General features: G+C 35.4%; 1 protein-coding gene across 6 annotated transcripts in view; it reads right to left on the minus strand.

Annotated features, from left to right (window-relative positions):
- Positions 1-19,211: 19,211 nt before the first annotated feature.
- The window catches only part of CCNA1 (cyclin A1), a 30,216-nt gene continuing 25,066 nt past the window's right edge, over positions 19,212-24,361 (minus strand). For 4 of the 6 annotated variants that reach the window (XM_074304902.1, XM_074304904.1, XM_074304903.1 and 1 more), the window contains 4 exons: positions 23,922-24,126; positions 22,140-22,253; positions 20,703-20,836; positions 19,212-19,460 (listed from right to left, as the gene is read on the minus strand). In XM_074304902.1, coding sequence (XP_074161003.1) covers positions 19,409-19,460; positions 20,703-20,836; positions 22,140-22,253; positions 23,922-24,126 — 505 coding nt within the window. In that variant the 3' untranslated portion in view covers positions 19,212-19,408. Of the gene's footprint in view, positions 19,461-20,213; positions 20,386-20,702; positions 20,837-22,139; positions 22,254-23,921; positions 24,127-24,361 lie in introns of all 6 variants that reach the window. The other 2 variants (XR_012488463.1, XM_074304901.1) reach the window with 2 other exon arrangements.

Consider the following 24,361-nt stretch of genomic DNA (forward strand, 5'->3'; position numbering starts at 1 on the left):
TTCTGCCTTTTCTAAGAGTATAGCAAGAAAGGCTGTGGACTTTAAGTATAAAAGCTCAACAGTAGCAGTTCTTTCTTACAGGAAGAGGAAGCTAAAAATTTCAGTTGGTATAAGAGCTAAAGGCAGAGAGAGAGAAGCTCCAAAAAATAGCACCTAGCAAAGCACAGTGAGGCACAGACCACAGATACCCTGTTGAGCACATCTAGCAGAGACTATATATTAGTGGAAACATCTATAGATCCATGAAATGTTAGAGATATGTCATCCCTACACAAATAGGCCTTGTGCACACATGTTCTCCCTGAGTAAAATCATTCATACATACACCTTGATCTCATGGTTCTTTGTGTGTCTCCTCCTCTAGTATAACTCCTGTATGTATCTACTCCTGCTGCTGATACATGCCCTGGATTTGGGGAGAAATGTTCTATTATTATTTTTATTTGAATGAATTGTGTCTTTTGAATTTTAAAGAAAACTACTTTAGGATGAGGCTCATGAGCTACAATTTTAGGGGATGCAGATACATGTAGTGCTTTGAAACTGGAATGACCATTCTCTGTTGTTCCCACCTGCAAGTAGGGGGTATACCAGATAAACATTAGTTTCAAGCTTTTAAAATTACAGTTAAGATTCTTTTTCAAGAAAATATTTCAGGTGAATACATATTAATATATCCTCTTTCATAAGCAACAGAAAAGAGAAGGGAAAAAACTTTGAGAGAAGAATCTCCACAGAAAATAAAAAGACCCAAGAATCTAGAGACTGTTTTCTTCATCATCATGTGTAATGCAAATGTTCTAGTGACTTAAATTTCAGTCTTTCCATACCCAACTCCAGTCACTGATCCAGCAGAGACTTTCAGAAATGGTACAACTAGTTTCTTCTGGTTTTTCCTCATGGGCACCAACCAGTTCCAAGTCTCAATTATTCCTGAACCTAAGCATGAATTTGACAGTTGCTCTAAGCAGTGAGAAAAGATATCTCTGACCCATGGCCTCCTGCCTACCTTGAGAACCCAGACCTAATTTGGGACACAAATGAGATAGTGAAATGTGATTGGCTGTGAGATGCTATAGTTTCGGTCTCCATCCCTAAATAAGGGACGGTATTAAGAATTCTTTAAAAGTATCATTAAAATTTTAGATCTAAATATGAGCAGATCAATCCATATTCATGAAGTCCTCATTGAAGAATCAGCTAGATATGCAGTGCTGGATATAGAGTCAAGAAGATTTAACTTCAAATCCAACTTCAGATACTTACTAGTTGTGTGACTTTGGACAATTTGTCTTAATTTTCTTGATTATAAAAATGAGAATCAAAATAGGCCCTACTTCACAAAGTTTTGAAGCAATTAAGTGATATAATGGATAGGACATATAGCATGGAATCAAAAGGATCTGAGTTCAAATCCAACCCTAAGACATTTACTAGCTATGTGACCTTGGAAAATTCACTTAATACTGTTTGCCTCAATTTCCTCATCTGTAAAATGATCTGGAGAAGAACATAACAAGCAATTCTAGTGTCTTTGGCAAGAAAACCCCAAATGGGGTCGTGAAGAGTCAGACATAACCAAACTGACTCAACAACAATACAGGGTTTTTACAAGGAATAAATGAGATGATATTTGAGAAACACTTAGCTCATGACAGGCACTAAATAAATACATGTTCTCTTTCCCCTTTAGGACAATCCCATAAAGAAAATATTCTGTAAACCATAACATGCCAAAAAAAAAAAAAAACCTCTAAACGCTGCCTTTTTTGCACAATTCTCAAGACTGGTTGCTGAATCTGTAGGAGTCACAAATTTTCCTCTTTTTGCCAAAAAAAAAGTGAACAGAGGATCTGTTTTTACTCAGAATCAAACATGATCTGTTCCCCATGGAAAGATGATAAACCTAAGTGCTATTTGTTAATGATTTCTACTTCTAAAATATAAAAAGACAAGTCACAGTGTTTATCATAGCAGAGAACGATGCAAGGTACAAGGATGGGATGGGAGCCACATCAGCCTTTAGAGATAATGATTTAAACAATGGAGATAAGTTCTTGTGCCTGGATGTTCAATTTCATCATGAAATTGACTGCAATCTGTCTATGAAGATGAGAACAATAAGGGGAAGAATCTTTCATTATAGATCTTTTTTTTAATCTTGTAAATTAGTTCTAAGAAGAAAACAAATATTTTCCCTGCAGAGAGCATTCAGGTAAGCTTTGAGGTTATTGGTGATTTGTAAGAAATCAATTCTAAGATAACTTAGAACTGTCAGCATTTCACATGGAGAAGAGTTACCCCAAACTTCCTTTAAACATGATTAGGTGATGAAATCATTACAAATCAAGAAAATTTACTCTACTCATAGACTAATAAATATTCTTTTAAGTATTCAGGAAAAAACCTCAAACATTTCTTTTCCTCTAAATACTAGATATGCAGTCAATCCTTGACTTGTAGCAATTTGATTTCTGTTGATTCACATTTATTCCCCCAGGTTACCAAGGTATGACACCTGCAGCACATAAATGAATTTTTGCCTGTCAGATTGTTGCCCATTTTGTCATTTGTAGGATGCTCTTTTTTGTGAATCCTAATGTTATACATTTGTTCACTTTTTCCCAAGTCAAGGAGGTATATTATATGAATGTAATGTAATAAGTTTGTTTTTGGTGTGATTGCAAAGTCATTTAAAAATAATGGGGAGTCAAAAAGAACTTTCATTAATAGTGTAATTTTAAAATGGCACAGCCTTTAAAGGGATCTATTTTAAAGAGGAACACTGTTGGAATGTACAAATTTCCATTCATTCCAGAACTCAGTCATCCTTAGTTCTAGTACTTTCCTTCTATTAATTAGCTCTAATATCTCCGATACATATCTTATTTGCACATACTGTTTACATGTTGCTTCCCCCATTGGACTGTGATTTCCTTGAGACCAGGGACTGTTTTTCCCTCTAACCTTTTTTTGTATCCCCAGCATTTTTTTTTGCTGAGGCAGTTGGGGTTAAGTGACTTGCCCAGGGTCACACAGCTAGGAAGTGTTAAGTGTCTGAAGCCAGATTTGAAATCAAGTCCTCCTGACTTCAGGGCTGGTGCTCTATCCACTACACCACCTAGCTGCCCCATATCTCCAGCATTTAGCAGAGAGCTTGACACATAGTAGGTGCTTCATAAATGTTTATTGAATGACTGGCATAATCTAGTCAGGAAAGTAGGCTCTCCAACTTCTTCTAGGAACTAGACAGAACAAGACTCAGGGATAGTAAGGTCTTGTTTCTTGATAATATTATATTGATTATATCACTCCAAGGACATTGCAGTATCTTAAATTAAGTCCATGATCACAAATAATTATAACTCAAAAATACTTGGAAAGTACTTGAATGAAGCAAATAAAGTATTATGTGCAATCTAAGATAGTAAAAAGCTCTTTTTCCTATAGATATAAGGAAATATAAAAAGAAGACTTCTTAGAGGAAGAAGTAAGTGTATGAGATGGGCTTAAAGAGGCAGAGATTTAAGGAGAGGTCATTCTGAGAATTTTTGAGTCCCAAAGTAGTTTTACATGTAGCTAAATGGATACAGAAGAGGAAAATTGAGTCTTTTGCAGAATTGAGGAGACCTAATTTTGTTTAAAAAGAAAGAGGAAGAAGCCCCTAGAGGAAAGACTAAAGTTGTATGAGAAACAAGGAAGAATTTAAAAGGCAAGAGAGGATAAAAATAAGAAATCAAATAAAAGAGTGAGTCTTAACAAAGAGTGATAACAAAGAGTAAAGAAAGAAAGAAAGATGGCTATTGCTGGGAACGTTTTATGAGGAAAAGGAGAAAATTAAAACAGCTCTCCTGTGATAAAGGATGTCATTTGCTGTAAGTATAAAGGGTAAGATTGTAGTTAGTGAAAGGTTTCTTAAGCTGGTGTCCATGAATTTTTTGGGGTAGTTTGATAACCATTATTTCAATTTAATTGATTTTCTTTATAATCCCATATATTTTATTTTTATGTATTTAAAAACATTATTCTGAGAAGGGGTTTATAGGCTTCACAAGACTGTCAAAGGGGTGCATGGCACAAAAAGAATAAGAACTCCTGAATTAGAATCTTGAAGAGGAAAAGTTTGAACAGTCAACATATAGAATAAGAAAACAGCACTTAATAAGGTCAGAATAAAATGACAACTGAGCATTGGTGGGTGAAACTATTTTGAATCGCAAATTTATAGTGGGTGAAATCAGCTCACTTTTCCTTTACAAACTAGTCAAAAATGTACCATCTTACTATAGCATCAAGATGACTGTGCCAGCACAAGCACTGTCAGATTCTGCCAAGTTGAGAAAACTTTGAGCTTTCCTCTGGTTTGGCAATGGTCTATATATCTGAAGCCCATGGATCAGTCTAACCTTTCTTGAAAGATTGGCCAAAAGATCATCTACTTCACTGAACATTATACCCATATAAATAAAAATGATGGATTTTGAAGTTTTAAATTAGATAAAGACATATATGGTATATTTATTAAATTTGGAAATTAAATGAAGGCAGGTAAGATAGCTAATATGTTAGGTGAGAGTTGTGAGCCAAAAAGAATCTGACAAGCTAAGTTGTTAGGCTATCTGATGAGTCCAAATTTAATAGGGATAAATGTAAAGACATTAATATGTGTTTGAACAGCATTGCACAACTAAAGGATAGGAAAGTAATTGTCTTTTTTCACTTGAAAAAGACTTGTGTTTGAGGATACAGCCAAAGCAATGTTTAGAAAAAAAATTATATTTCCAAAAGCTATTATCAATTAAAGAGAAAGAGGTCAGCAGAAAAGGCTGTGGAACCAAAATGGAAATCTACCACACAATCCCAGCACAGGTCCCTCTTGGCCCCAGCTCCAGCCAGGCCAGGGCTAACAGTGTATCACTGAGTATCAGTGAGACAAGACTTCTGAATAAGCAGCAGTGCTGGAGACTTCTGGACCTCTCAGCCTGAGGACACCAGGGAGGACTTGGAAGGTCAGTGGAGAGGGTTTGTGGTACCAGGGTGAGCAGTCTGAGGGCAGCCCAGTTCAGTGGAGCCCAATCTCTGGCCAGCACTCTAGATCTTATAGCTATGGTGAGTCAAAGACACATCTAACAGCTCCAGGGCAGAAAAGAAATGCTTGTGGTCAGATTCCTAGAAGGATTTCTGAAAACAGCTGCATAACAACCTCTGAAGCTTAGGACAGTACACCCTCTACTCTCAAAACAGAGTTCTACTTTAACAAAGAGTTAAAAGCAGAGTAATAGACTAGGAAAATGAGCAGAAAACAAAAAAAAAAGTTTCTGACCACTGAAAGTTATTATGGTGATGTGGAAGATCAAAACACACACTCAGAAGACTATAACAAAGTCAAAGCTCCTACATTTAAAGCCTCCAAGAAAAATAAGAATCAAGCTCAGGCCATGAAAGAACTCAAAGGGGTCTTTGAAAATCAAGTAAGGAAAAAAAATCGAGAGAGATTCAAAAAGAAATACAAAATGCTAATGAGGAGCAAAATTGGCTGATTAGGTAAGGAGATACAAAAACTCACTGAGGAAAATAATTCCTTAAAGAATAGAATTGAGCAAATGCAAACTAATGACTTTATGAGAAGTCAAGATACAATAAAGCAAAGATGAAAAAATGTGAAACATCTCATTGGAAAAACAACTGGCCTGGAAAATAAATCCAGGACAAATAAGTTAAAAAATTATTGGTCTACCTGAAAGTCATAATCAAAAAAAAGAGCCTGAACATCATCTTTCTTTTTTTTTTTAATTATACTTTTTATTTACCAGATATATGCATGGGTAATTTTACAGCATTGACAATTGCCAAACCTTTTGTTCCAATTTTTCCCCTCCTCCCCCGCAGATGGCAGGTTGACCAATACATGTTAAATATGTTAAAGTATAAATTAAATACAATGTATGTATACATGTCCAAACAGTTGTTTTGCTGTACAAAAAGAATCGGACTTTGAACTAGTGTACAATTAGCCCGTGAAGGAAATCAAAAATGCAGGTGGACAAAAATAGAGGGATTGGGAATTCTATATAGTGGTTGATAGTCATCTCCCAGAGATCTTTCGCTAGGTATAGCTGGTTCAGTTCATTACTGCTCTATTGGAATTGATTTGGTTCATCTCATTGTTGAAGATGGCCACCAGAATTGATCACCATATAGTATTGTTGTTGAAGTACATAATGATCTCTTGGTCCTGCTCATTTCACTCAGTATTAGTTCATGTAAGTCTCTCCAGGCCTTTCTGAAATCATTCTGTTGGTCATTTCTTACAGAATAATATTCCATAATATTTATATACAACAATTTATTCAGCCATTCTCCAATTTATGGGCATCCACTTAGTTTCCAGTTTCTGGCCACTACAAAGAGTGCTGCCACATTCTTGCACATGCAGGTCCCTTTCCCTTCTTTAAGATCTCTTTGGGATATAAACCCAGTAGAAACACTGCTGAGTCAAAGGGTATGCACAGTTTGATATTTTTTTGAGCATAGTTCCAAATTGCTCTCCAGAATGGCTGGATATATTCACAATTCCACCAACAATGTATCAGTGTTCCTGTTTTTCCACATCCCCTCCAACATTATCTTTCCTTGTCATTCTAGCCAATCTGACAAGTGTGTAGTGGAATCTCAGTTGATTTAATTTGCATTTCTCTGATTAATAATGACTTGGAGCATCTTTTCATATGGCTAGAAATAGTTTCAATTTCTTCATCTGAGAATTGTCTGTTCATATTCTTTGACCATTTATCAATTGGAGAATGGATTGATTTCTTATAAATTAGAATCAATTCTCTATATATTTTAGAAATGAGGCTTTTATCAGAACCTTTGGCTGTAATAATGTTTTCCCAGTTTATTGTTTCCCTTCTAATCTTATCTGCATTCATTTTGTTTGTACAAAAACTTTTCCATTTGATATAATCAAAGTTTTCTATTTTGGGATCAATAATGATCTCTAGTTCTTCTTTAGACATAAATTCATTCCTCTTCCACTGGTCTGAGAGGTAAACTATCCTATGTTCCTCTAATTTATGTATAATTTCATTATTTATGCCTAGGTCATGAACCCATTTTGACCTTCCCTGACTGCTCAAAAAAGAGGTGGAAATACCATAAAAAGAGGTGATCATTCCCTCCCTGACATGGGAAATCAAATCAGATTGGCGGGTTTCTGAAGGGGCTCACTTGAAATAGGTATTCATAAATCCATCAATATAGGAGGTATTACACATTATTACATAAATTACATAAGCACATAGCAATATAACACAGGCCAATAGTGATGTAACAAATAACATGAATCAACATGAGGAATTATACATGTCCATAAGTCCTAGAAATATTACAAAACCAATCTATTGTCCATTAGTTCATGTGCCAGGAATCCAATAATTCCTGCAACTTTTGAAGTCCTGCAATAGTCTCATCAACAATTTTTCATTTCAAGGAATCCAATGATTCCAGTCTCATTATCAGCCATGCTCTTTCAGTGTCAGATGTTTCTTAGATCTTCTCCTTTGTTTTGAGGTTTTTCTCTTTTTTCTGTCTCTCTCTGATGGACAAGGTAAATATGACTCATTGGCATCCATCTGATTCCTTCTCCATCTGTACAAATACAAGCAAACCCTTTCTCCCAATCAGATAACCTATCTAGTCCCTTCTATTTACCACTTTGGGAATTTCTCCTCATCACCTGGCAATTTTATTGGAGCTGCTCACACTGGACACTGCCCTTCTATTGGGTTAAAAAGGCCTGTATTCTCTCCAATTGTAATCCCTTTCTGCCATCTGATTGCTTTTTTGCTGATTGATCATATCAGATTCCTGAACTTCTAAAGACTCTCTGGGTGTAAACTCAGCTGCCATCATGCCCCACCGGTCTTTTGATTGATATCTTGGAGCTGGGCCATGCCTCTCATTTCTCTGGGCCAATCTACATTCTGAGATCCACTGGAAGACTTTGTGGCATTTTGGACATAGTTTTGGGTCTCTCTCACCCTGTCTTCTCATTTTATCTCTGTACCTACACTGGGCTCTCAAATGTCCTATTTTTCCACACTGAAAACATCAACAATTTTCTCTAGAAGTCCCTTGCCAAGAGGGACCCTGTCTTCCCATGTTCATCATAGTCTAGGTATAATAAGCACTTGTGCCCACTGTGGCATAGCATTTTATGATCTCCTCTAAAGGAGCATCTTTGTGTGGTCCCCATATAATTCTTCTGCAAACGTCATTGGCATTTTCCTTAGCCAGTTGTCTGATCATTATTCTTATAGCTACATTTTCTCCAATGGTTCTTATGATAGCTATCGGCAGACATCCTATAAAATCGACAAAGGGTTCGTTGGGACCTTGATCTATTTTTTTGAAAGCTTCCCCTCAATCTTTGCCTGGGAGAGTACCCCAAGCTTTTATATCAGCAGTAGCAATTTGTTCATGAGCTGTTATAGGGTAATTAATCTGTGCTGAATTCTCTGTATACTGACCTTCACCTGCTAGTTGGTCAAAAGTGACTTGTATATTAACTCCTGTTTGCCTATTTTGTTGGGCTTCTACCCTACAAAGTTCACTATATCTCGAAAGCCACAATAAGTTTTGTCCAGGTTCTAAACATGTCCTTGCTATGGATTTCCAATCACAAGGGGCTAAGATTTCATAAGCCAAATTATCTAGTAACATAATATGATCTTAACATAAGATGATGTAGCCCCATAAAAAGTGCAACTTTTTTTCAAATCCTTGGTTTTTTCCAAATCAAAAGGAGTGTGTCTTCTCCTTTTTTGACCTGAAGAGCCAAGCTCTTCAATCACAGGTTATGCATTTATTTTTAAATCAGATATATCCTGTTCTTCATTTTTTTGCTTTAACAAATGCTTTTTGTAATCTTGTCATAGGCTGTTTCATAGGAGAAATTGATTGTGTTACTGCCTCTCCTCCCACCCCCTGTCTCCTTCTCCCTTCACCTATGAAGGGTTAATTGAGGGATGTAGGTCAGGGAATGGGAAGGGATGGGAAATGATCTAATTTCTCCTGCTCTGAAGCACCACACTTAAAACTGTACTTAACTCCATTCTTATCTGATTCTTCATTCTTTCCACCTAGTTTAGTTAGATCCTCCCCCTCCTGTTCTTTCTTCTTTTTCCTTATTCTATAACTTATATAATTTCCTAAAGCCAGTTGTATTAAATTATATGTATTAAGTGTGTCTTTGGAAATTGAATCAGGTCCATTTTCATTGTAGAATTGACATAGTTGCTCTCCTACTAATTTCCATTCCTCTAGGTCCAATTCTTTTTCCATAGAGAACCAAGGGGATGTGTATTGTACAGTTTCTAAAAGTTCAGTGATCTGCTCCCAAAGTATAATCAAACCTTGCTTTTCTTAAGTCTGACAATGTTTTTTACACGTTTTCCTTGAATTGGAAAAGAAGGCTGTTTTCTATACATCTTCCCATTTTAGCTGAAATTCTACTTTAGCTCTTTAACAAAGTTTCCTTGTTGTACTCATCCTAATTTCTGGGTCACAGATGAAGGTTCTTGGTCCCACGTTCAGGCACCAAAATGTAATATTCTTCTCTAAAATATAATGTTCCCTGGGAGTAGGTTTCTTTTCATTTCATTAATCACCTCAAATGCAGCCATAAGTTAAAGTCCAAATCCTTTATTGTCTCTTTCCAAGTCTTGTCTCCTTCCTTGGGCCTGGTTAGCTTTCTTAGATCTCTATCTCTCTCCTTGGTTCTGAGAGCTCCTGCCACTAGTCCTTTGCCTCTGCCAACTTCAGCCTCTAGCCAGCACAAAGGTGGAAGATGGAACGAATATTTCTCAGCCTCAGAAAGCTTCTAGTGTGCTTGTCCTTGTTGGCCCTGAGAGCTCCTCCATTATATCCCCACATTGAGTATACACCAATCATTATATCACTAGGAAAGCATTATTTGTTGTAGGATTAAATTGATGCTAACCTAGATTTAACCATGTCTCCTCAATTCCATTTACTTAGCACCTTGTAAGAATCCTAACACTATATGATGATCAATTCTGATGGACATGGCCCTCTTCAACAATGAGATGAACCAAATCAGTTCCAATAGAGCAGTAATGAATTGAAGCAGCTACACCCAGTGAAAGAACTCTGGGAAATGAGTGTGAGCCACTACATGGAATTCTCAATTCCTCTATTTTTGTCCATCGGCATTTTTTATTTCCTTCACATTATTTCAAAGTCCAATTCTTCTTGTGCAGCAAAATAACTGTATGGACATGTATACATATATTGTATTTAATACATACATATTTAACATATATTGGTCTACCTGCCATATGGGGGAGGGGGTGGGGGGAAGGAGGGGGAAAAGTGGAACAAAAGGTTTTACAATTGTCAATGCTGAAAAATTACCCATGCATATATCTTGCAAATAAAAAGTTCTAATAAAAAAAGAGTCAAGAAAAAGCTTTTACAGTGAAGGAGAAAAGGGGGGGAATAGGGAGAGTTAGTAAATCTTACTCTCATCAGAATTGGCTCACATAAGAAATAACATACATACTCAATAGGGATGTAAAAATATATCTTACCCTGCAGGAAAATAGGAGGAGAATGGCATATGGAAAGGGGTGGAGGGTGATAAAAGAGAAGGCATATTTAGGGGAGACTGTGCTTAGTAGCAAAACACTTTTGAGAAGGGACAGAGTGAAAGGAGAGATAATAAATGAGAGGGAAACATAATTAGCAATAGTAAATATAAAAATAATTCTTGACCAATCCAGGTTAGCCATTCAGGGAAAATGAAGCTCTTAATACTTAACCAAATATCTACCCACTTTCAATTCAAATTAAGGTGTGTCCTTGGCAGAGAGAGCAAAGCAGGGAAGGTAATTTGCTGTTTGTTCCCTACTTGAAGCAAACCGAGAGAGAATTTACCAGGGGAGAACGCTCTCTTATTGGCTGTTATTTCTCTGCAAAGTCAGAAATCCCAATACCAGCTGCTCTTAGACAGGTGCAGGAAGACAACTAGGGCCTCTGTATCTGTTACCTCCTTTGTCCCCTGAATTCTCCTCATACCACTTCCAGCCTAGACTCAGAGCTCAGTGAATGACAAGCAGTTCTGAAGCTACATCTTCATTAGATGAGTATGAGCAAAGGGCTGCACAAGACTAAATACAATATGAGGTCTGGCCTCCTCATCCAGCTCATACATTGCCCATGTAAATTTAAAAAAAAAGAACTCTATACCTGATTCATTCACTTCCTATAGTGGTACACAACACATTCTGAAGGCTTTGCATTGCTTTCCACTTTAAAAATAATTTCTTCTGTTTGCCAAGTAGAACTAAGAGAGTGTATGTGCATATGTGTGTGGTTAAATAGGCTGATATATACCAAGAATAAAAATAGGACAGCTGGATGTCCCCTAAACACCTAAAATCAACATGCCAAAATCTGAACCCATCTTTCTTCTCAAAAGTCTTTCCTTTAACTCCCTTATTACTGTTGAAATCAGTATCTTCCAGTTACTCAAACTTGAAACCTAGGTATCATCCTTGACTCCTCTCTCACTCCCCATATCCAAAATGTTACAAAATCCTATCAGTTCTACCATTATAATATCTCTGCATATATCTCCTTCTTTCTTCTGACTCTTTTGCTACCCTTATATAGACTTTTGTCAGTTCACACCTGGACTATAGCCTGCTAATTGGTTTCCCTGCTTCAAGTCTCTCCCCTCAACTGTCAAAGTGATCTTCCTAAAGCACAAGTCTGCCCATGTCACCTTCCTCCCTACTCAATTAACTTCAGTGTTTGTCTATTACCTTCAGGATCAAATCTAAAATCCTCTGTTTAGTACTTGAAGGCCAGTCTTCTTATACCTGACTACTTTCCACATACTGTATAGCCTAATTATTGGTCTTGACATTCCTTGAACTCAATATTCCATCTCTTGACTTTACCCTTGCAAAAGCTGTCTTCCATGCTTTTAACTCTCCCCCTCCTCAAATTCCCTCCTGGCTTCTTTCAATTATCAGATAAAAATACGCCTTCTACAAGAATTCTTTCCCAGATCTCCTTAAGACTAGTGTCTTCCCTCCAAGATTGTCTCCAATTTATCTTGCATATATTTTGCTTGTATATAGCTGTTTGCATTGTGAATGTATATATTGTATTATTAAATTATAAAGAGACTGTTTTTGCCTTTCTTTGTACTCTGGGTGTTTAGCACAATGCTTTGAATGTAGCAAGCACTTAATAAATGCTTGTTAACAAATATTTTTCTATTTCCTAAAAGGGACAGCTTAAAGGGGGAGGGGAACATATAGAAATATATAGACACACACACACATATATATATATATGTACATATATATAAAGAGAGAGAGAGAGAGAGAGAGAGAGAGAGAGAGAGAGAGAGAGAGAGAGAGAGAGAGAGAGAAAGGTTATATAAAAGAAGTCAATAAAAAATAAGGTATGGTCCTTTCACACTAGTTTATAATAAAAATGTGAATAAGATATGAGTAATATAAATAAATATATGCTAAGTGCAAAACTATGCAGTTGACAAGTACAAAATAAGAAGGTAATTGTATAGTGATATGTAAAAAAAAAATGAAAGGAAATCACACAGATTTGAGTTTGTGTATGAGCATTACAATTCAACCAGGAGAAAATCCTTCACCAGACCATGGATTGACAAGATTAGTTTTGAGTTTATTTGACCTAATAAGTAGTACTTAAAAATACCACAAATATAAGTATCATTAGGTGAAATTGCCTAAAGATTAATTCATAAAACCCAATGTCATTTGTATTTGGCATATATTTGTCATTTTGCCATATTTGGTGCACACTTGTAGTTTCCATGGAGCTTAAGACAAAAACGCCATTGAGTCAATTTATCTCCCTACATTAACATGGAAAGATCTCATTATAGAGTTCTATTATGCTATATACAATAGAGGTAATCTTTACTGGGGCTGTTCATTTGCATTTTCAAAATAATTTCTGCTTCTAGTTTTACTCAGTTATTAAATAGTTTCTTTTTTGTACTTCAAAGTGCAAAACTGCATTTCCTTTCTCTTGGTCTTCTTCCTTTATAAACACGCGTGCAACTCCAGCCTTCAGAATTGACTAGCCCATAAACTATTGGTCTTGGAAGAAGACCCCCCAAGAATGACTCCCCAAATGTATGTTATTAGTCTGGAAATGGGAAAATGGATCAAATCCCACATTTACCACAACAAACATGATTTATAACATAACTATACTACCTTTATCATCCACTATTTCCGGGAGAGTCCTCAATCACATCTAAGGCACCTGTAGTAGTTGAGCAGGCAAAAATCTCTCCTTTGTCCTCCCCAGCATCCCTAAACCCTACTCCCCTATCCTGTCACCTAGCAGCAGGAACAAATGCACTCAAGGCAGTAGCCAGGGAGAACTTCATTTATTTGAATTTCTAAAGAATGAATCATTGAACAGAATGAGGAGGGATAGATAGGTTTCAGTCTATACTGAAGATTCCATTACTACAACCTAATCCTTCTCTGGAACTTTCCTATTTTTGTAGAGGGCATCACTAATAACATATTAAAGGTATGTGCCCACTTTTTTTAAACTGAGGGATGTGTGATCAAAAGAAATTTGGAGACTCCCAGACAAAGCCTCATAATACCATGTCATTTAGGCAGAGAACCCAGGCTAATGAGGTTGGCAGACCTAACAGTAGGGAGAAAGGGGAAAATGTATAACATTTCTATGATCCATGAAGTAACTGTCTTGAATTAATATGACCCATATGGCATAGAAACATGAAATGAAAATGTCAGAAAAGTCCAATTCATATCAAGATTCCCTGTAACACTATTTAGGATCCAATAGGTGCCTAAATCTCCTTATTCTTTGAAATTTTACTCTTCATATCTTTGGAAAAGTTTGGGGGGAAGGGAAAGAAAAGTTTTTAAAGGTATTTTAAAGTTTTAATTTTAAAAGTTATTAAGCATAATAAAAATACTAGGTAGATGGTTACATTTGAAGCTGTGCCCAGGCTGTACCTCATTACATTTAGAATGAGATTAATTTCATCATAGGGACTTCACACTTGAATATATTAACTATAGTATGGTACAGTTTGTTTAATGGCTTTTCCCCCTTATAGCATATCATAGTTCCCAGTAAAGAGGAGTATAAACAAGACTAAAATACAAATATTACAGCAGTGTGGCTCAGGCATCTGATTATGATTAAACATATGTTTTCTTCATGAACTCTATTATGAAGACAACATGTAATAAAATATCATTAATTTTTGAAAAATGTATTCATTTATATATAACAGAGAGATTTTTTATTCTTTTTAAAATTCTAGCTTCTCTCCCTTATTCCTCCCTTCTCCACCCAATAAGGTGGCAAGAAAGACAAAGCCCATTATAAATACATATAGTCATGCAAAACAAACATTCACATTAGCCATGTTGCCCCCCCCCAAAAAAAAAAGAAAGAAAAAGAGGAAAATTAGTTTTCAATCTGTGTTCTGAATCCAGTAGTTTTCTGTCTGGAATTGGGTAGCATATTTCATCATGAGTCTTGTGGAATTTTGGTGGCTTATTGCATTGATCAGAGTTATTGAATCTTGCAAAGCTTATTAACTTTACAATATTGCTGCTACTCATTCTGTTCACCTGGTTTTGTAAGAGTTTGTGCAATCCTTCCCGGATTTTTCTCAAATCATCCCCTTCATTATTTCTATAGTGCAACAGTATCCAATCACATCCATATATCATAAATGGTCCAGCCATTCCCCAATAAATGGGTGTCCCCCTGCTGTCCAATTTTTTGCCACCGCAAAAAGACCCATTATAAATATTTGTGTATGTGAGCCTTTTTCATGTACATGATTCTTTCTTTGGTTTCTTTGGAATATATCCCTTACAGTGATATTACTGGATCAAAGGGTATGTAGACTTTAATAGCCTTTGGGGAGTAGCTGCAAATTGCCTTCCAGAATGGTTAAACTAGTTCATTGCTCCAACATTTTCCTGCCCCAGCATTTCTTATTTTTCTTTTTTGTTATCTTAGCTGATCTCAGAGATCTTCATAATTATTTTAATTTACATTTCTCTCATTAGTGATTTAGAGCATTTTTAATATGGCTATTAATACCTTAAAGATCTTCCTTTGACCATTTATTATAATATTCTTATAAACATCATTCCCTACAGATTGTATGAGATCTTTATCAGACAAACTTGCTGAAAAGACTTTTTTCCTAGTTTCCTTCATTTTCCCCAAATTTTTAACACATTAGTTTTGTTTGTACAAAACTTTCATTTTATAAAATCAAAAATCATTCATTTTACTTCCCATGAATCTCTCTTATTTGGTCATGAACTCTTCCCTTATTCATAGAATTGAATAGGTAAATTCTTCCTTACTCCACTAATTTATTTATACCTCCATTTTTTTGGTCTAATTTTGAGCTTGGCATATTGTCTGAAATGCTGGTCTATGTTTAGTTTCTGACAGACTTTTTAGTTTTTTCAACAGGTTTTTATCAAATAATAAGTTCTTGCTCCAATATCTGAGATCTTTGGGTTTTTCAATAGGTTACTATATTCATTTGCTTCTATATTACTGTGTACCTAAATGTGATTTTTCAATTTCTATATTTCTTACCAATTACCAAATTATTTTGATGATTACAACTTTGTAGTATAGTTTGGGATCTGGTACTACTAAATTCCTTCCTTTCCATTTTTCCCCATTGAACCTTAATATCTTTGACCTTTTGCTGCTTCAGATGAATTGTTTCTATCTTTATAATTATTGGGTAGTTTGGTATGACACTGAATGTATAAATTAATTTAGGCATTGTCATTTTTATATCCTGACTCAGGCTTCTCATGAGAAATATTTCTCCAATTATTTAGATCTGTCTTTACTTATGTAAAGTGTTTTGTAATTGTGCTCATGTAGTTCCTGTGTGTTTTGGCAAATATTCTCACAGATTTTATACTATTATTTTAAATAAAATTTATCCCTTTCTGCTGGATTTTGTTTATATAAATGTTGATAATTTATTTTTTATAGATAGCAACTTCTTTGAAGTTGTAGAAGTTGCTAATTGTTTTGATAAAAATTTTTGTTGACTATAGTTCTTTAGGTTAATCCTCACATTACCTGCAAAAATTAATCATTTTGTTTCCTTATTTCCTGCTTATTCCTTCAATTTTTTTTATCTTATTGCAATAACTAGTGTTTCTAATACAGTATTGAATAATGATGAAATGGACATTCTTACTTCACTTTGATCTTACTGGAAAGGATTCTAACATCCCTATTATAATGTTTGCTCTTGGTTTTAAATGCTAGTTATCATTTAAGAAAAGTTCCATTTATTCTATAGTGCTTTCTAGTGTTAAGAATGAATGATATATTTTGTCAAAAAAATTCCATCTATTGAAATAACTGTTTTAAAAATTATTATGATGTTCAATTATGCCTATAGTTTTTCTAATATTTAACCAGTCCTGCATTCCTGGAACATATCCAGCCTGTATTATGTATGATCATTCTGATGTATTGATATAATTTTCTTGCTATTATTTAAAAATTTTTGCATCAATATTCATTAAGAAACAGTCTAAAATTATCTTTCTATTTTGACTTTTCTTGATGTAGATAACAATATCTTATTTGTGTTATGGAAGGAATTTGTTAGGACTCCTTTACTGCTTTTTTCAAACAATTTATATAATATAGAATTATTTTATAAATATTTAATAAAATTTGCCTGTGAATTCATTTGGATCTGGAATTTTTTTTCCTTTTAGGAAACTCATTTAAGGATGGTTCAATTACTTTTTCTAAGATAGGGACATTTAAATATTGTCTTTCCTGCTCCATTAATCTGGGCTGTTTTTGTAAATAATTTTACTAAGCATCTTTTTCAATTAGATTACCAGTTTTATTGCTACATGGGCAAAATACCTCCTGTTTTCATTTCATTGATTGTAAATTCACTTTTTACATTTTTGATACTGGTTAAAACTACCTCCTACTTTTATTAGTTCAATGTTTTACTTTGTTTTTGAGTTTTCTTCATATCTCCTCCAATTTTTAGTATTTCAATTTTGGTGTTTATTTGGGAGATTGTTGTTTTCCTGACTTTTAGTTGAATGCCCAATTGTCTCTCCCCTGAATCATGACCCCAAATTAGATAAGTGTACTAGGCCACACCTGTTCCTGTATTCATTGCTGGTTCAGGAATCCTCTGGGATCTCGTTGTGGTTTGGGCCTTCCAATGCTGATATTCATTCACAGCCCCTGGAAACTAGAGTTCTGCTCTAGTTACAACCTCTGCACTCCTGGCCAATTTCTGCCCCAGTGTGCACATGCCTGTCTTCCTAAGCTGCCATGCTCTAGAAAGATGACTCACTAGGACTGTTCCTTCTTTTTTTCCAGTAAGAATTCAGCCTGTAATTGTACACTATTTCAAAGTCCTATTCTTTTTGTACAGCAAAACAACTGTTTGGACATGTATACATATATTGTACTTAATTTATACTTTAATATATTTAACATGTATTGGTCAACCTGCCATCTGGGGGGAGGAGGGGAAAAATTAGAACAAAAGGTTTGGCAATTGTCAATGTTGTAAAATTATCCATACATATATCTGATAAATAAAAACTATTAAAAATTAAATTAAATTAAATTTTAAAAAAAGAATTCAGCCTGGTCTATTTCCTAATGATATGGAGGGTCTGTATTGAATGAGCTCAACAAGTATATCAATACTCTTGCCATCTTGACTTAAGTTTCCATCATCATGATTTTAATGGGCATGAGAAAAAACCTGATTTAACAGACACCAGTTAGATCCTGAAAAGGAAACATGGTATAGTTCTAGAAGTCCTGGGATTGACAATCCTGCCTCGGGCAGCTATTAACTGTGTAACCTTGAAGTTGGTTAACTTCTATGATTCTGGGTTTCCTCATCTATAAAGTACAGGGGATGAATTTAATGGTCTCTAAGGCCCTCTGAACTCTAAATCTTCAATCTATTGACCTGGATCCCTGCCACATAGTATCACACAGCCAACTATCTTACCGCTTCAAAGTTAATCTCTAAGTTACAGACTTGTCCAAGATGCATGGAAAGAAACAAGTCAACATTCAAAACTCCTAGTTTCAAAATTTCACATTCAGCTTATCATACCAAAAAAAAAAAAAAAAAAAAAAAGCAGAAATTATCTATACTGACAGGAAGTTCCCACCTCAGGAATACGCAACAACCTGATTAAAGTCCTCAGTACAGACTGCCATCCCAACTCTCCCCAAAAGGATCATTAGGCTTAAAAACAGGAAGGAAGGGGGAAAATAGCAATTTCCAAAACTAACCCTTGTAGTTTACTTTTTGACTAAGCAATTTTCCCCAAAAGACGTCATATTTCATTCATAATGACAACTGTCATTTATATAGCACTTCACACATTTTCATTTGATCTTCTCAATAACTTGTGAAGTAAGTGCTATTATATTAATTTTACAGAGGAGGAAATAAGCTGAGTGGATTGTCTAGAATCACAAAACTACTAAAGTATCTGAGGTAGGATTTGAACTCAGGACTTCTTACTCCAATTTCAACTGTTAGCCACTGCACTATTAAGCTGCCCATCTTTACAGTAGATTAGATCCTTCTAAAATCCTATTCCATAGGTAAACTGACCCAATTCTATTTATGAGTACTATAGTTCTAGACTAGGCAATGCTAATTCCATTTCCTGCTTTCAAACTCATGCTTATGATATTGATCAAATCAAACCTGAAGTCCATTGAGGTTTACCCACCCAATTCCTAAGATATACAAAACTATATATCTTCCCTCATTTTTTTTTTTTGCTTCTGGATTTCTTCAAAAGAGTTGTAAGGATTGGTTTACAAGTCTTCCTTTCCCCTGCCTACCTGGGTTACTTACCCCTTTCATTCCCTTTCTGTTCAGTTCTCAGACCCTCACCAACATGGTGATCCTTGGTCTCTCCAGACCCAATCTCTTGCTCCACAAACTTTTTTTAAAATTTCATAACTTTAACTCTTAACCAAAATCTATTAATAAATAATAATAATGATAATAAAGTAATAGACTAATAATAGTAAATAAGTGAAGCTTGACAATTATCATGAGGCAAATTTTTTTATTTAAAAAATAAGTTTATATTACAAGCTACTTAAAATCACAACGACCTTTAATACATTTACATGTTTAAAAAGTGTCAGCTATGTTTAGCAACACTTGCTGACCTGACCTGCAGTGCCCTATAAAAATATAAAGATCAACGCTGTTGATCTTGAGATTAAATGCTTTATTTCTGGAATTTTATTTCAGAGGAAGAACTGCAGGTGGTTCCATAAGGGAGACATGCAGGTACCTGCAACAAGACCATAAAATCAATTTGTAATCATGGGCTAAAGATTATAGTTCACAAAATTCATTCGGACAGCTTAAGCCAGAGAAGAGTATAATATGTAGCAAGTATTGGCACATTTAAGCCATATCTCAGTCAGTTTACAATAATTAAAAAATGGTCTTTCCCCCTCCCTGCCACCAGCCCCCCTCCAAAAATAAAGGAAAGAAATAAAAAACAAGCCCAGGCCTTGGACTTTACTGACTTGAAGTCAGCTTCCTCCTCTAAATTTATCCCAGAATATTTTATCTTCAACCCTAGAGATGTTACCTCATACACCCTTTACTTAACTTCCCTGATTTGTGAAGTCCAACTGGAGTCACTAAGGCTCCTAGACCTCTCTACTTCAGATGCCAGTTTCAATCTGAGTTCAGAAATCAGCTGCAACTGGACTCTAGTTATTTCTAGCTATTTTGCCCCTTTCTGTGGCTACCACTGTCACTAGGTCCCACCCCCTTCCCCTATTTTCTTTCTCTTCACTCTGAACCACAAGAGGATATTTTCTAAGGTTTATTAACAAAGGAAAGGGATGCATACAGATTCAAAAATTCAAAAGGGTAAGGTAATTAGAAGTGTGTATAATAAATTTATACTTTCACTTAATTAGGTTACCCTAAATTTCTGGGTATTCAATAGTAAAACATTCCCTCAGGCTTATCCTGCCCATTTGAATTCTCACTGGCCCTGGTGGCCTTAAACTTTCCCTTCTGAACACACCTTAGCCAAATTGGGGATTGCCTACTTGAGCTGTCTAAACCAAGATCACTGGTTCATTCTTCCAATCCCAGGTTCACTCTCAGCCAATCGGGGAGCCTCTTGATGGTATAGCAAGCTCATGGTGCTCCACCCAGTCTGGTGCCATCACTCAACTAGGTAGCTAACCACACCTCTCCCCACCAGGAAACAAACAAGGAATATAAAAACAGGTAAATAGAACAGAACCCATTCACCTCAAAGTCAAAATCACAATTTATTCTGACAGGTCATCCCCAAATGCATACACATATAAAAACAATCCCATTTTCTATCTAGCTTTAGGAGTTAAGTGGGTCCTCTCCAGTCAAATTGCCTTAGTTTTAAAAAGTTTAATGTCTATGATAATTGCTGTGGAGAAATTATGCTACTTCTAAATCTGATGCTGATATGACATATATTCAAGCTTTTATTGAAAGTGATTCAAGACACAAGGAAGTTTTAGAAACTTACTTTGATGCCTTATACTTTTCCCTAATTGCTTGTTGAGGTCGATGGGGGATATCAAGGCATGCTCTGTGCAGCTCACTCAGACAAGGCACTATTTCACTTAATGAATACCCAGTGAAGGCAGCCAGGGTTTCTGGCTAATCAGGGAGGAAGAAAAAAGAAACTTGCTTCACAATTTTAAAAATAAGATGAGAAATCTACAGTGACTCTGATGACTATGACGGTTTGTGTTTATTGTTGCTATTGAATGTCTGTGTATATAGTAACACAAAACACAATCCTTTCCATTTACAAGACTGATAATATAAGAATGAGGAAATTATTCTAGAATTAAATTTTCTTGTGTTTTCATACTTGACAAGGGAAGCGAATCCATTCTACTAGCTTCTACTACTGACTAGCTGACTTGATGGAAGAGGGAAATTTCCCAGAAAGTAGGATACTTCACCTACAAATACATTTATTAGAGGACTCTCTGCTAAAAGCAGAATACTTTAAAAAGTACCTGGCTCATAATGATATTTTTAAAAGAAAAATCAAAGGAGTTATCATGCTTTGCCTGATTCTGACCAGAAATATAATCCAAAAATAAGTGGAAAAATATGTATGAGAGAGGCATTTTAACTGAATTCACATGATTTGACCCAATCAGGCAACAACCTAGGATATGGAAAAATTCATAGATATTTTTACTGAACCAACATGTTCATGGAGAAGGGGGAAAACCATCTTTGGAGAAAGGAGAAAGTAAATTTTGTAAGCTACAGACTGGCATGCATTGCTCACTGTCCTAGAACTAATTGTTAGAAGTGGGCATATAAACACTCAAGATAGTAAACACTTAATAAGAGCTTTATCCATCTATATGCCAGGCACCCAAGAAAGGGAAGAAGTGATTGCTATGGACCAGCACAGATACACTGAAAACAAAAGCATTCCAAATTAACTTTATTTCTTCTCTTCCCTCCTAGCCCTCTTCTCACCCTTTCTTTATTTTGGTTATGATTACAATACTGGAGCACTTAAGATGAGGCCACTCCTGACTTAGAGGAGAGTCTAAAATGCATGTGTGTATTCATACACATACACACACGAATACTGGCATGTGTTTAACATGTATATGCAAGCACACATATGCATGCATAAAGATCCAAAGAGTTAAAGTGTCTAATTGAACTTTAAATTGCATTAAAACAGTGGTTATTAATTTGGGGTCCTCAGACTACCCTTCTAGGGTTCCGTGGACAAATTTCAGAGGGAAATGGGGGTCTGTAGACTTGGATGGGGGGAAAAAATAATATCTTTATTTTAATAAAAATTGGTTTCCTTTTCATTTAAAAACCTTATTCTAAAAAAGGTTCAACACTTTCCCAGAGTACCAAAGCAGTTCATAATACAAAAAAGGTTCAAATCCCCTGATCTACAAATGTTATTTCTTACCCAGAAGTGCCGGTTCACGGTATAGTTTGCCAGACAATAAGCGGCTGCAGCAATAAGTGAAGGAACGTATTTCAAGAATGGGTCCGCTTCAAGGAGGCTCAGTTCTGCAACATACTAAACACAAATTTCCATCAAAAACTGTTAAATATTAAATGAACAAATGTGTAATTGGTTTCTTATTATGACATTTACATTGTTGGTACTAAGTTTTTAGTGGCCCATGACTTTAAGATGTATCAACCCAAGAAGTATTACACTTTACAGTAGGGGTAACTTAGCTCTGAGAATCTCCTCTGTCCTCCACCAACCTAACAGTGATTAAACTGATGGCCAGATATGAGGTCATGTAGATCAGTTAGAAGTCAAAATATGATGAAGATATTAATATGAAAAACAACATTGGCAAAATCAAACTATCATGGACTACTATTTCAATCTAGTAGCAGTAGCTCTGGATGGGAAAAAAAAGTTATCAGTATAACTATAACTACATAGTACACAATAAAACTCTCCATACCACAGTTAGAAAACAAGCTTGATTTTAATATAGCTATTGTCCACCTACATAAAACATATGACCTCATTTAAAATGTTGGGGCAACATTAAAAACAGTGAACAATTGTGATTTTTAGGCTTTGCCATCTAAATCCTACATAGTATATGAGGAGATTGATTCCCCTTAGCTTCCCTAAGAGAATGCAAGTTCCTGGGGGCCTTGGACTCATTATTTTCTTTGTTATCACTTTGAATAGTCCCTTGCACAAAGCAAATCCTTAAAAATAAATGCTCATCATTGTGATTCCAATCCTTGAAGCAGAGATTTATGGATGTTCGAAGGCTGAAGAATGACTGAATAAGTTATAGTATATGAATGGAATAGAATATTATTGTTTTATAAGAAATGATGAGCAGCCTGATTTTAGAAAAGCCTGGAAAGATTTACATGAACTGATGCTGAGTGATGTAAGTATAATCAGGAGAACATCATACACAATAACAAGATCAACTATGAAGGACTTGGTTCTTCTCAAGAATGCAGTGATTCAAGGCAATTCCAATAGACTTAGGATGGAAAATGTCAATCACATCCACAGACGAGAAAACAATGGAAACTAAATGTGGATTAAAGCATATTTTCACCTCCTTTTTTTGGTTTGCTTTTTCTTTCTCATGCCTTTTCCTTTTTATGATTTTTCTTTCACAACATGACTAACATGGAAATATGTTTAAAAGAATTGCAATATTTAACTATTTCAGATTGCTTGCTGTCTTGGGAAGGGAGGGGGTAAGTCAGGGAGGGAGAAAATTAGAACACAAAGTCTTACAAAAATGAATGTTGAAAACTATCTTTACATGTATTTGGAAAAATAAAATACTATTGAAAATGCAAATAAAAAAGAATCCGTTCTAATTACTCTGATTCTATTAACTGATTCTAAATTGCAAAGCAGGGAAAAGGGGAAGGGAAAGAAAATATGCATTTATATACTGCTTATTTTGGGCTAAGTGCTTTAGGATTATTGTTTCAATTGATCTTCACAAATCTGCAAGATAGCTTTGATTATTAGCCTCATTTTATAGATAAGAAAACTGAAGCAGAGGCAGCTAACCATTTAACCATGCTAGAAACAGCATCGTTAGAAAGTACATCTAGTACATTTAGAAAGTACATCTAAACTCCAAACCCATGAAAAGGAAATGAGAAACTCTGAGCAAAACTTAGAGATGCCTAAAAAAAACTACTTATGACTTCCCTGATGTTCAGCAGTTGCCTGGCATACCTTGGCCAGGTTCTCAGTTCTTAGACAGACTCCTTGCTTCTGTAAGTACTGAAGAAGAAATTGATTGGTAGTGGGCACTGTCAAGTCAAAAGCTAACACTTTCAAAAGGAGATGTTCCATTCTTAAAAGTTGCCGTTTTGTGTAAGTGTCATCCGTTATGTAGACAAATTCATCAACCTCTGGTGGATAAATCTCCTCATATTTCCTAAGAAGAGCAAAGAGTTTCAAAAAGATAATACTTTAGAAATAAAATCTCTGTTTTTGCTCCCCTGCCATATCCTTTTTTGTTCTCTACAAATCCTCACCTTTTAGCAAAGCCTTAGCAATAAATCTCTTAAGAGGCTATAAATTCCTTCAGGTTTAATTTTTATCTTTTTATTTTTATTTTTTTCTTTTTATCACCACTGTCTAGGCTACTATCCTGTTTATAACAAGCCCTT

The sequence above is a fragment of the Sminthopsis crassicaudata genome, chromosome 3, assembly GCF_048593235.1.
Source record: "Sminthopsis crassicaudata isolate SCR6 chromosome 3, ASM4859323v1, whole genome shotgun sequence".
Lineage (NCBI taxonomy): Eukaryota > Metazoa > Chordata > Mammalia > Dasyuromorphia > Dasyuridae > Sminthopsis > Sminthopsis crassicaudata.